This window comes from Ixodes scapularis, unplaced genomic scaffold (assembly GCF_016920785.2).
Source record: "Ixodes scapularis isolate PalLabHiFi unplaced genomic scaffold, ASM1692078v2 PGA_scaffold3__209_contigs__length_174095766, whole genome shotgun sequence".
NCBI classification, from domain to species: Eukaryota; Metazoa; Arthropoda; class Arachnida; order Ixodida; family Ixodidae; genus Ixodes; species Ixodes scapularis.
In genome coordinates, this window is record NW_024609868.1 from 52,709,046 (window position 1) to 52,721,759 (window position 12,714).

The 12,714-nt window shown below is 41.8% G+C and overlaps 1 protein-coding gene across 1 annotated transcript in view; it reads left to right on the top strand.

Moving 5' to 3' along the window:
• Positions 1 to 12,714, top strand: part of LOC8040416 — an 84,881-nt gene that overhangs the window by 39,118 nt on the left and 33,049 nt on the right. Inside the window, exon 2 of the mRNA XM_042292730.1 lies at positions 9,311 to 9,507. Within this exon, the coding sequence (XP_042148664.1) occupies positions 9,311 to 9,507 (197 nt within the window). The remainder of the gene's footprint in view (positions 1 to 9,310; positions 9,508 to 12,714) is intronic.

A 12,714-nucleotide genomic window follows, 5' to 3' on the forward strand; every position in this document is an offset into this window, starting at 1 on the left:
CGTACATGTCTTTTTTAATATAATTATTTAATTGTATTTTGAGCTTTGTCGTTTACTAGGGCGCGTTTATTGTTCGCCGTGATTGACTGTATCTATGTTATGCAGGAAAGCGAACTCACGGAATCCTTTTTGGAGTGGTTGTTTGATTTTGTAGTGTGTATACATTGGTAACAATTTTATGGAATATATCTTAAAATATGCTTCATAAATTGTTTTTGTTTTTTTCACAAAAATATGAAAGTTTTGTCTGAAAGTTGGGCAACACTGACTATAAGTCGAACTTTGTCGAACTTTGCCAAAAGTTAGAAGGTTTACTGAACAAGTATAACGTGGAGGTTCGACGAGAGTTTGACATCCCTGGTATACTTAGACTGCTCCTAGCACGAGTGCATCGGGCTGAAGGGGACCACCGTTTCATGCCGCTTGTGTAAGAGCGACCATGATGCCGCAGAAACTCTTCCGCAATTAATTGTTACAGTGCGAAGACGATTCCTACGTCACACTACCTTTTTGGCTGTGCGGGAATGTTTTGAAGCAAGGCAGGCAAGATATTCCAACTTGCGTTTCTCCTTTGTGTAAATACCTAATGAAAGGACGGGATGCCGTCTAGAAAACGACTCACTCAAGGCCCGTTCACAAGCTTACGATTGCTTACGACCGAGTACTTGTGATATCTCACGGCGTGAAAACAAACTGGAATGCCGGCGCCACCTATGATGAGACCCTGGAACTGCATTTGACTATAGAGCGAAGGTTTTGCAGTATTTGGGAGATCAAATGTACGTACTATCTCTCATAAAAGGCTATTTATGACATTGTCAAACGTTGTTGTTGTTTTTTAAACCAATTATAAAAAAATGATACGCGAAAGAAAATATCAAATCTACGGAAAAGCCAAGTGTACCCGATAGATCGTGCCGGTGCGTTCTTTCGTCGTAAAAGGTTTTAAAAAAGTTTCAAGGCACACACTTTTAATAAGTCACATTTGATGTGACGAAGGAATAGCGTGAGTTAGCTTCAACTCATGCGACCCTCGTGAGCAGCTAAACCGAACTCCATATGGCGCTTTACACTTTCAGATTCCAAAAATATGTCTTCGACGGCGTCAAAATAAATGTTTAGCTTTTATCACTGACATCCTAAGAAGCGCAAGACGTGTCGAGTCCCCAAAATATCTTTATTTCTCATCAGCAAAAATCGCGGCATTCGCCGATAAAAATGCAGAACAAGTCACAAGGCGAGGAGCGTGAAGCTAATAAGTCACGACCCGAGTTTCTAAAGTTGCCAGTGACTTTATTGATTATAAACCTAATATTAGTCACAAACACGAAAATAAAGAACACACCTTTTATTACTTTCTTGATCTGATTCGCCTCATGATAAAGCCTTGCCAACTTCAACTTCAAACTGAAGCGAGCAGAGTTGGCCATAATCATATTCACCTCAAGAACCGTAGCAAAAATAGTCCGGTTCCTCGCGGAACGTTACTAATTTCCCCCTTAGTGCGTTGAATTAAGATATATTTAGGTGCATCTTTCATTTGATTGGCGCAATGTTACCACGACGTACAGATTTCAAACGCCAGACGCATCGTTTCTTCCCTCGACAACCAAGTCTTGGGAGAACCACATCGCACAACGCATAAAGAATGAGCGAAGCTTGATATTTTTCTATCGATGCGACGACGAGTATACGTCTTCAATTACTTGCGCAACGCCTGACTATAATTATGGCTGGTTCTGTCCAAACATTTCAGGTCCTACTACAACTATGGGCTCATCATTGCTCTGCATATTCAAGAAAGGTGAAGAATAGGGTCACAACTCCATAAATAATTTTTTTTAAAGTGAGCTTGTATAAATATTAAATTAAAAAAAAAATAAAATGCCTACCACCACGTCCATTGCTTACTTGATAGTCTTAGGTTCTACGCAATTTAAATCGAACTATTTATGTCTTGTGTTAATCATTAGTTTTCGATTAATCTGAATCCAATATTTTTTTACCTAAATTTTCACGACATTCAAAACTACGGATAAGTTTTTACCGGGAACATCTGGGACATCTACAAATCTGGGACATGTACCAATCCTTCTGCAAATAAAGATTGTAGTTTTACACTGCTCAAACAGGAACTTTATATATTTTTTTTATGTAACGAAAGACTTCCTGATTAAACGAGGTCGAGCTCTAAAGGGTTTGATAAAACACATCATGAATGTAGCAAAAATACAAAAAAAAAAAACAGCGTGGGAAAAGAAGAAAAAAATGTAATGCAAACGACTGCAGCCGGAAACAGCCCAGTAAAAAAAAAAAAAAAAAAAAAGAAAGGTCAAGTAGCCGCTTTAACTCAACAAAATAATGCCAAAACAGAGCACATGACCTCAGAGGAGGCCTTTGGATAATGGAGTACAGCCTCAATGTTCGAGGTTCAGATTGATTATCACTTGATTCGTTCGCTTTTCCGCGGCGGCCTGCAGCCCTGGGAAGCAGAACGCTGCGACACAACCTTCCGCTTTTTATTTATTTCTTTATTTTTCAATCGATGACTATTTCTTGCGCGAGTTTATGTCTTTTGATCTTCGCTAATAGATCTCCACTATTAAATTCTTACCACATTCAGTTATGCATTACGTGTGTCTGCATTGGATGACAACTTTACTTAGGCTTACCTGACAGCGCGGTGAGAGTGGCTCCACACGAAAAAAAAAAAATATATATATATATATAGCTCGTGTGACCTTAGAAAACCCACCGGTCAATGAAGTTTGGTTTGACATGGGGCGCCATCTCATTGGGAATTTTCGCAACTCTGAGACGGCCCGCGACCGCGATCATTGGACCCTATCTCGATCTCAAATCTCCGAGCTCCGTTCCGAACTGTGACGTGGCGCTCGGGTCCAATCGCTTGGTGACATGGACTTCCCAAAGTTGCACTTTTTTGCTACCAGCCGCCATGACTATAACAGCCGACCGAGGTGCCTCCTACTCACTCCCCTGGGGCCATAAAAAAAGCTACTATTTTCTTTTTTTCGTCTTTTACTTGAAAAAAACATAGAAGTTCGCTTTTTCTCTCGCTCTAATGTTAATTAAGCAATGTCGATCAGGGAACTTTAACTCCAGCGATGTATACCACTTCAAGGAGTCAACCTTTCTTTGACGTAGGGTATTATTTCTGGTTTCCAGTGGCAGTCACCGTCATTATATCTTCTAGATTGCCCTGAAGTTGCTCTTTTTTTGCTGAGATACATCACCGTGAGGCATATATATATATATATATATATGGTCACTGACAGCATAATCACGCTTCTAACTTCCTGATTGGTTAATGAGCGTCCTTATCGGCGAATACCGATGTCTCATTGGCTGCGATGCGATAGTAAGATTAGGGAGTTTTAGGGAACCGTTTTTGCACATTCCATGTGGTACGTTATGCCCTCCGGTGCGAACTGCGCATGCGCTACCGCAGAAGACTCGCGCATGCGCAGTTCGTACCGGAGGGCCCGTCGTACCGTAACGGATGTGCAAAAACGGTTCCCTAAAACTCCCTATTCACACCACGCCCTTCCTTTCTGAATGCTGTCAGTGAATATGGAAGAAACTATATGCAGCGTTCCACGTACACAACCACGCCTTCATCCGGCGATCGAAAAAAAGAAAGAAAAGGAAAACCTGGTCAAATATCTACAAAAGTCTGGGACAGGAAATAAGACGATCCGATGGCTTCGTTTAGACCCTACCTGACCGCCTACCCAGGAGGTCGGTAAACTAAATTTCAATGGTTGGAACGCAGAGCGTACTGATTGGTTGTTTTGCGCCTGACATGTCTGCTTACAATATACCTTAGTTGCAATGAAAACGTACCAACTTAGACGTAACCAAAAGTGTTGGAATCAGTTTTACGAGCTATATTTTAATCTCGAAACATATGCACATACCACAATACATTCCATACGCGTAATGACGGGAGGCTTTGGACGTACGGGAGCTCTGTTATTACGGCTATGAAGGCATACATTACTTTTAATACAATTTTAGGTTGAACGTCAATTTTAGCGGCCTTGTTTTTAGGCACAAAGAAAAAACGAAGTTGCATTTTTTTTTTTGCATCTTGCGTACCCGTTGTAACACCCTTAACCTGTACTCATCATTCTATTAAATAAAAAAATTAAAAAAAACGTAAAAAATTTTTTTTGTTTTGTTTCGGTTGTAATTATAGTATAATAAAAGTTTGGAGTCGCCTAAGTCCTTACCGTAAGTGATGATAACGACGATACCCTATATTCAACGACAAAGGGCGGTTCATCCTGTTTTTAAATTTCAGCTGCCTTTCTAATCTATAACTCAGATTTATCGGTGCATTAAATGCTCTCTGAAGTGGTGCCTATTTGCCTTATCCTACTGCGCGCACCCAGTTGGCATTTGCGATTCGTTCAGCGGACGGCCAACCTGATCGGACAAAGGATGTGGCGCAACCAGGGTGGCTACATCTGTCTTTAACTTTAGTGTACTCAAAGAACTCACTTTTATAAGCCCAGATATTTCAAAGCCCTAAGCTCAACATTCCTCTCCCCTTCCCCCCAATCCCCACTCCCCCCCCCCCCCCCCCCCAAAAAAAAAAATGTTACCCAACTAAAACATTTTCTAATAGCGGAAAAGTGCAACCATCTCTACTTTTTTTTTTTTTTTTTTTTCTGGTTTAATATAGATTACAACGAAGAGAGTACAAAAAGTACATAAACCATCATCAAAATGTTACATGTACTATTTTATGCTGAAAATAATACATACTAGATACTCATATCTTAAATGGGCCCTTTTCCACTTCGGAAAAGAGACGTCCCAAGTGCCACTAGCTGGCAAACAAACAAAGCACTTTATTTCAGACAATGCTGGTGTCTTAGGTCCTAATAATGTGTATTGATTCATATTTCGGCTTTGTGCGATTCATGACATAAGCTTCCCCGAAAAATGGCAAAGACAAAACCACGTGCCTGCACATATTCATGCAATGTCCTGTTTTTTTTTTTTGTTTTTTTTTTTTTTAGTGCGTCTGCAGCGTATATGTTCGCAAAACATCCCGCTTTTCCCGAAGAAAATAATCCCTGGAGAAGGGGAACAAAAGACATAAAGACCAAAGAGAAATATTCAAATAAAGCTAGGTGACAGGTTCGCGACCAAAAAAACGTCCACCTGGTCCTGGTATAAAACCAGGGACCTCCCCGTTTTCAGTGAAGCGCTCTACCAATTGAGCTAACCAGGAGCTAGACATCAGTAAAGCAAACGAGTTTTAACAGCTGCCTCCAGACTAATTAATACCAAGAAGGGAGAACGGCCTGCATTTTAAGGTTATGATGATAATGCAATTAATGCGAAAGTAAAAGGGAGCTGTACAAGAATAACGATAATAATCCCTGGCAAAGGGGCATAAGAGGGACAGGAACAAACTCAAATTTTCAAACACAGCTTGGTGAGTTGTACGTGACCGAAAAAATTCACCTGGTCCTGGAATCGAACCAAGGACCTCTCCAGCTCCAATGGGGCGCTCTACTAACTGAGCTAACCAGGAGCTAGACGCAGTACAGCAAACGGGTTTTATCAACTGCCACCAGTCTAACAATAACAAGAGTGAACGGCCTGCATTTTAAGGTTATGATGATAATCCAATTAATTGAAAGGGGCAAGCGAGCTGGACAAGAAGGACGAAAACAATCCCTGGAGAGGGGAAACAAGGTGAACAAAGGACAAACACAACTTTCCACGAACAGTTAGGTCAATGGTGTGCAACCGAAAAAATTCGCCTATTCCGTGTATCGAACCAGGGGCCTTTCCATTTCCAGTGGAGTGCTCTACCAACGAAGCTAACCAGGAGTTAGATGTCAGTAGAGCAAACGGGTTTTATCAGCTGCGACCCGTCTAACACCAGCAAGGATGAACGCGTCCTGCATAATAAAGTTATGATGATAATGCATTTAATGCAAAGGTGCAAGCGAGCTTTACAAGTATGACGAATATTATCCCTGAAGGAACGGGTCTAACGACAAAGGACAACGGACAAAGGACTCCTGGTTAGCTCAGTTGGTAGAGCGCTCCCCTGGAAATGGAGAGGTTCCTGGTTTGATACCCGGACCAGGCGTATTTTTCGGCTACGCACCAGTCACCTAGCTGTGTTTGGAGATTTGTTTTTGCCCTATGTCTCCCTCGTTGCTCCATTCCAGGGAGTATTTTCGCCATTCTTCCCCAGCTCGCTTGCACCTTTGCATTAATTGCGTTATTACCACAACCGCTTTTCCTGCTTTACATTTTTTCCCGTTGGTTACAATACTATGGGTGTAATAAATTAATGTCACAAACTTCCGCAACACCTGGTACTTCTAGAAGGCCAGGGTGGCCTTCTAAACTTTCCTATTTCTTGTAGACTAGGGTGGATGAGAATAATACCTTTTCTGACAAAAAAAAAGTAATTTATTCAAACCAGAATTGCGTGACTTAAATCACCTTGTCTAAAAAAGATAGTAGTTCCTCCATTGTATTCGTTAGACATGAACCGAAGATTGGTTCTTCAATCAACTCAGTGAGAGAACAGTGGGGTACAGAATTTGACTGGCAAATCAATTACACTGTAAAGTACGGTTTGCTTCAGAACTTTTTTTTTATCTGGATGTAAGCCTAATAGAACTGGCACTAGAACAAAAGCAGCTTGGTTTTTCAGAAATGAAAAAGTTATCCTGCTGTATTACTTCAGCAATAGGTTTGTGAAGACAGCTTTCGCTCATTTTTTCTTCTTTCTTTAATAAAGAAAGGGTAAATAAACAAAATATTCGGGTGTATTTGTGCGGGGAAGGTATCATTCCCATCGTAGTAAAACCGGTGTGATTTATATCATAATTTAAATCCCAATTTAAATCCTCTTGGCTGTTATTATCCACCCTGCTTTCAACATATAACTTAACAATTATTTAATCTTGTAAATGCACAGCAGTACGGAAAAAATGAAAAAAACTAAAGAATCCCGCTAAGTAATTAGCCTCAAATGGTAAGGGTAAGGTAAGGTATTTGTTCAAACCTAAAAAAAAGAAAAAAAAAAGGTTTGCGTTGTGCCATTGCATGAGCAGGTATGTAGACGCTTTAAATTTCTTAGAGTTCGCATGGTTACACGAGTTGGGCTGAAAAAAAGTTTTCGCGTTATCTCAATAAACTTAATATGGGAATCGCAACTCGCAAAAGAGACAAAGAGAAGTAAAACATGAGATTCTTTTCCTATTTCTCAGATGTCCAAATGCATCATATACTCTAGCCCCACTTCCTCTTTGCACGCTCAAAAAATAAGTCCCAAAAGTCCCGCCTAACTCGCACGAAACTTCAATGCAATTTTTTTTTTTTTATGTTTGTCAAAAATTGGGAGCACAAGCTTATCAGATTCTATCATAAGCACTACACTCAAGCGGAGGCTTAACGATGGAACTTTGTCTTGAGACAGATTGAGTCCGTGATTTATGCTTGTGCGCAAGAAGGGTTATATTTGCCTAGAGTAAAGGGCGATATTTTTGTGATCGTTCGCGTTAGCCATGCAGTCTTTATTCATACGTTGCAGCCAAGACCCACACCACCATCATCCAACCAACCAAATTTAATAATCCGTCGTTGTGGTGCGCAGCGACAGGCTTGCTTGCGGAAGATAATTATTTAATTAAAGGCGCAGTGCCCATATTTCTTTACCTCTGCAAATACATCGAATGTCATTTCAGACGTAACAAACTCAGTGCACATGACTCTTATTCTGCCTGAAATATCTATGCAGTTTTATGGTCCAAATTTATGAGGTTTTGATAGGAGCACTCTGTCCTAAGTGCGTCTTGTTTACCGGCGCATGAACTTGGGAAGTTGATCACTCTTGGCACCGCAATGCTCTAAGTCGAGAAGATATATCGATAATGTCGATCGTTAAATATGAAAGAACGAGATCTGACCTACTTTAAGGGCAGAGCCACTATTCGATCGACGCCTCAAGATTTAAAACGCGACACATTAATTAATTATCTTTTTTCTTATATGTGATATTTTTAGAATGAAGTCACATTTTGAGAATTTACGTGCCTAACGAATAAAGGCGCCATCTTGCTCGCTGCAGCGAAATATTGAGATTGCTTTGAATTGGGAAACAGTGACATTTAATTTTATCAGATATGTCTCGATGCCCGTATGAACAATACGGGTAAAACTGAAAGTTATTTTTTGTACTCTTGCAAACTATTTTGTTTGCTAAAATAACTATTTTACCCCGGCCATTTTGAAACATATATCTATTATAAAATGGTGCATTATACCATACTCCTTGTACAACGTGGTCTTTTGTGAAAATATATTTCATAATAATCCTAAATTTCAAACGCACGTACAACTTCTTGCGTGGTATTACAATTAGAAATCATCAAGCGATTTGCATCACTTAAAAAGCAAGAGACTACCAAACCCGCCAGAGACCGCCATCTAGCGCAGTAAGGATCCGCATTGCCTTTCTGGTCTAGTCACCCCACTTTCATAGAGCAACACAGCCTTATTGTCCGTTCTTGGGTGTAGGAAGTGTTGATGCCTTACAAAGCTTCGATGCGTTCAGCTCTGCCTTAAGAAGTCAACATACTTCAAAAATAAAACCAAGTTGTTCAGTTCCGTTAAAAAAATAAAACTGTTTTCATTTGCCGTCATGCTTCACTATCTCGGCAGTCGTTTTATCTGGCATCAAAAAAACGATTAAAAAAAAGTGTCTTTAATACAAAAAAACAACCCTCCGACCATCGGAAAATGTTCAAAATATTGTTGATCAGCTAACCCTATGTTTTTTTTTGGTCACATAAAAACGCGTTGTTGTTTCTACACCCACTGACTGGCGGCCCTCTTGCCTGATATTCTGACCAAAGAATGTTAACTGGGAGTAAGGTGTAACAGATGACACCAAGTCTGAAAATGTTTCCCTTAGAATCCATAACCAACCTAAATGTCTGCGACCATCAACAATGTTATAGACGAGAGAAGAAAAAAAGTCCCAATAAAAATCCTATCCTCATTTAGTCGCAGCTTTGGCGAACGATTTCACAACCTTAACAACAGTAAATAAATAAATCAAGCAAGACGTTTGAGGAGTTAAAGACGTCTGCCACACACACAGGCGTAGCTTTAGGATACGAACGACTCTAAAACAAACAAGTTTTTTTTTCTTTTCTTTCTCACGCACGTTGTGCTCTGCGGGGACCCTTTTTTCAGAGCGCGAAGTGTGCAAGACGTCTTCCGTTCTCTCTGCCCGCAAGGACAGGTGACGATCCTGGTGGCGGGGGCCCGGGACGGCGCGTCGGTGCCGATCGTGACTCCGTCCAAGGACCGGACGCGGTTCGCCAACATCTCCATCCACGGGCACCACTCTCCGCGCAAGCCCCTGCCCAGCGTGCATAAGCTCAACGCCTCGTGCCTCCACGACAACAGCTTCTGCGAGTCGCTGCCGGGATACCCGGAGTAAGATGCCGCTGTTCACTCATTTCCGTGTGCACGCGGGAGGTGCGCCACGCGAAGGGTCTAAGGCACTGGTTAAGTGGCCGGCGAAGAATACGGCGCAGTGCGAACTTTTCCTGCAGTTTTTCTTTTGTGCTCCCAATCGCATTGTACTGCTCCGAAAATCCGCGGTCACAACTGCCCGTACATCAAACAAAGGGCACGGCGTTCGCTGCAGGCATGAAGACAGAATCATTGGCGGCCTCAAGCATGTCCCAATCATGTTTGCTTCCTACAAATGTGCTCTGAGAACATGCCTGCAGGCGGTCGTTGTATGATCGAAGAAGGTACGAACAGTTTTACCACAACTTAGCTTCGTTTCGTAAATCCGGTATACACTTTCTACGATTGCTGCAAAAAGGACTGATTCGCACAGTTTTGTTTGAGTGTGATTCAGTGTGTGGAGGCCGCTTGTAACTAACCACGTACGACGAGGGGACTCCCTGGCACACTGGCACAGCATCTACCGGTAGCCTTCGAATACTCGAATGCACGTATTTGATTTTTTAAGTGCTATTTTTTTTATACCCTATATAGTATCCAAATAATCTTGAAAATATTGTGTAAGTTATATTTTGTGATAAGTCGTGCGTCGATTCGATTTCCCAAACACTGCAAAAACCTTCAGTTTAGTTATGCGCAGATCGCAAATGTTTTAGGGGTACACCTATAGACGGCGCTATAGTGCCGCCTCTCGTCGTAAGCGTTTAAAGCGGTGAGAATAGACTCGAGATCACACTCAAACGGAAATATGCGAACCTTGCCTTTGAGATGTAAAACGAGCTAAAAAAATGTGTTTTTTTTTGTTTTTTTTTTGTTTTTTTAATACATATTTAGATTTATTGTGCAATCTTTACTCATAATCACAAAAAAAAGTAAAAAAAATCCGGCTCTTTTTGGAACGTGACTAAGTTCCGCCTTCATGCGTTGAATTAAAATACATGCAGATGCACCCTGATTAGCTTTGTGTCATTTTATGAAGACGTAGACGTTTCAAACGCCAAAAGCATTCATTATTTTCCTTCGACTACCAAACATTGTAAGAACTACTTCGTACGGCGCATGAATAATACGCAAAACGTCGGTCGTACGGCGCATGAATAATACGCAAAACGTCGTTTCTCTTTTTTATTTTATGTGCCAACGAGTAAGTGTGTACAAAGGTCTACATCGTCTATAGCCGTGTGGCGTGGGTGATCTTGTTGTCTCGTTCAAGTGCACTTATTTGTTTATTAGAACAGCATTTATAAGACGCATCATTATATGGCGAATGATCATCAACCTACCACCGACGCACGTTCTTCACAGACTGCTAACATTATGTCCAGATGGGTAGGAGTTAAAGAATACTTTAAATATGCGAAGTTGGTTCACACAAAAAAAAATCATATTTTAATGTGTATCTTTTGTTTGGCGCAGTCCGTTTTTATGTTCATTTTCACTTAACTTAATGTTACTTTTAATGCGTTCCTTGTTAGTTTTTTATGTTCCCTTCTTTGCACTAAAAATACGTGTTTGTGTTCGTTTATCGTTACTAACAGGTGTGCCACTTTATTGCCTAATGTCGTTATAAGGCACAGCTAGAAAAACAAGAAGTACAAATACACTGGAAAAAGTCGCCGTGTGCTTTGATATAGAGCAGTAAACATTCTAACTTCCTTCCAGCTCACTCGATAAGCATTCCAATGAAATCAAAGCACAAAAAAAATTATCCTAATTTTAAAAGTTACAGGAAGATTCATTTGTGGATTTTTACAAAAGCCGTTAGTATGAAACTTGGAAATGCCACACACGTCCCTATTCGGGAAACGCTAACGCTGACCCCTTAGCTTTTCTCTTTTGGCTTTTTCTTTTGCCTTTCTATTTTGGCTTCCTCTATTTTTTGCTGCCTCTTTTTGGCCTCGTTACGGGGTCGGCGTTAGCGCTTCACAAAGGGGGACACGTGTCGCGTTTCCAAAGGTCGTGCTAATGGATTTCCCAAAAATCCACCGATAAGTCTTCCTGTAATTTTTTTCACATGTTTTTTGCACGCTGCCTTTTAGAGTACGTCGACGCCCTTGGATATGCTCATCCATATCACTCGTGGAAAACACCACATCTATACCACTCGTGAAAGGAACCGCATCTATATCATTCATGGAGTAAATCGCATTTATCGTTTTAGCTAAACACACACACACACCACAGCCCACGCACGCACCGCCACTACGGAAACCCAGAGTGAAGAACAACCGGCGACGGCAGAGCGTCAACTGAGTACGCCCGCATTCCACCGCGCCGTGGCACAACACCTCCTAGATAACAAAGCCGTAAAGCTGAATGAGGTGGCGTCATCACAGAAGGCCAACGCTGGCCACATATTGGATACGGCGACTGCGCCGACGTTCGGCTTCAACGACCCGAAGCCGAGCCCTGACGCAGCCCTCCTTTCCAGTCTGTGTCCAGCGTTGGCAATCTCGTTTGACGCCATCTCATTCAGCACTACGGCTTTAGTACAGGAGGTGTTGCGCGGTGCCGCCTCCTCTCTGGCTCCACCCCAGTTGTGCGCGTGACTGACGTAAACGATAGGGCTTGTTGTGACAAAAACCCGGCGGTGTCTGTCAGTTTGTCAGCGCCGGGAAGAAAGGGAGAGGTTGGCGCGTTCTGACGTCAGGGCTTCGGACCAATAAGAACGTCGCACTCGTCACCCTCTTTCCCTCCTTCTCCATCTTTTCCCTGCGCCTACGAACGAAAGACACCACCAAATTTTCGTCAAAACAAGCGTTCTTATGCTAACGCATTAAAAGAAATAAGATACGCAAAAAGAGACAGACTTTCATGGACAAGCGGTTCGTGAAGAAGCATAGACCAGCGTCTCTAGCTACTGAGAGCTTGAGAAATGCGGGGCTCGGCGTTTTAACGAGATGGCATGAAGGAGTTGGTGCCGCGAAAAAGCCGGCGTCGGTGGCGTGGCGCGAAAATCATGATTGGTCGATAGGGTCAAGACGTCAGAGCCCCATACCCTCCGCGAGAATTTGAAAGAACCCACAACGCTCCCGTAAACCGTGACGTCACGCGTGGAATGAAAGTGATTAAAACGTGACATGTAACGCGAATTAGAAGTCGCAGCATACCTTAATTAAAGGACTTTACTTTATAAAATAATTCATTTTGCCTAAAGAAAAATTTGAA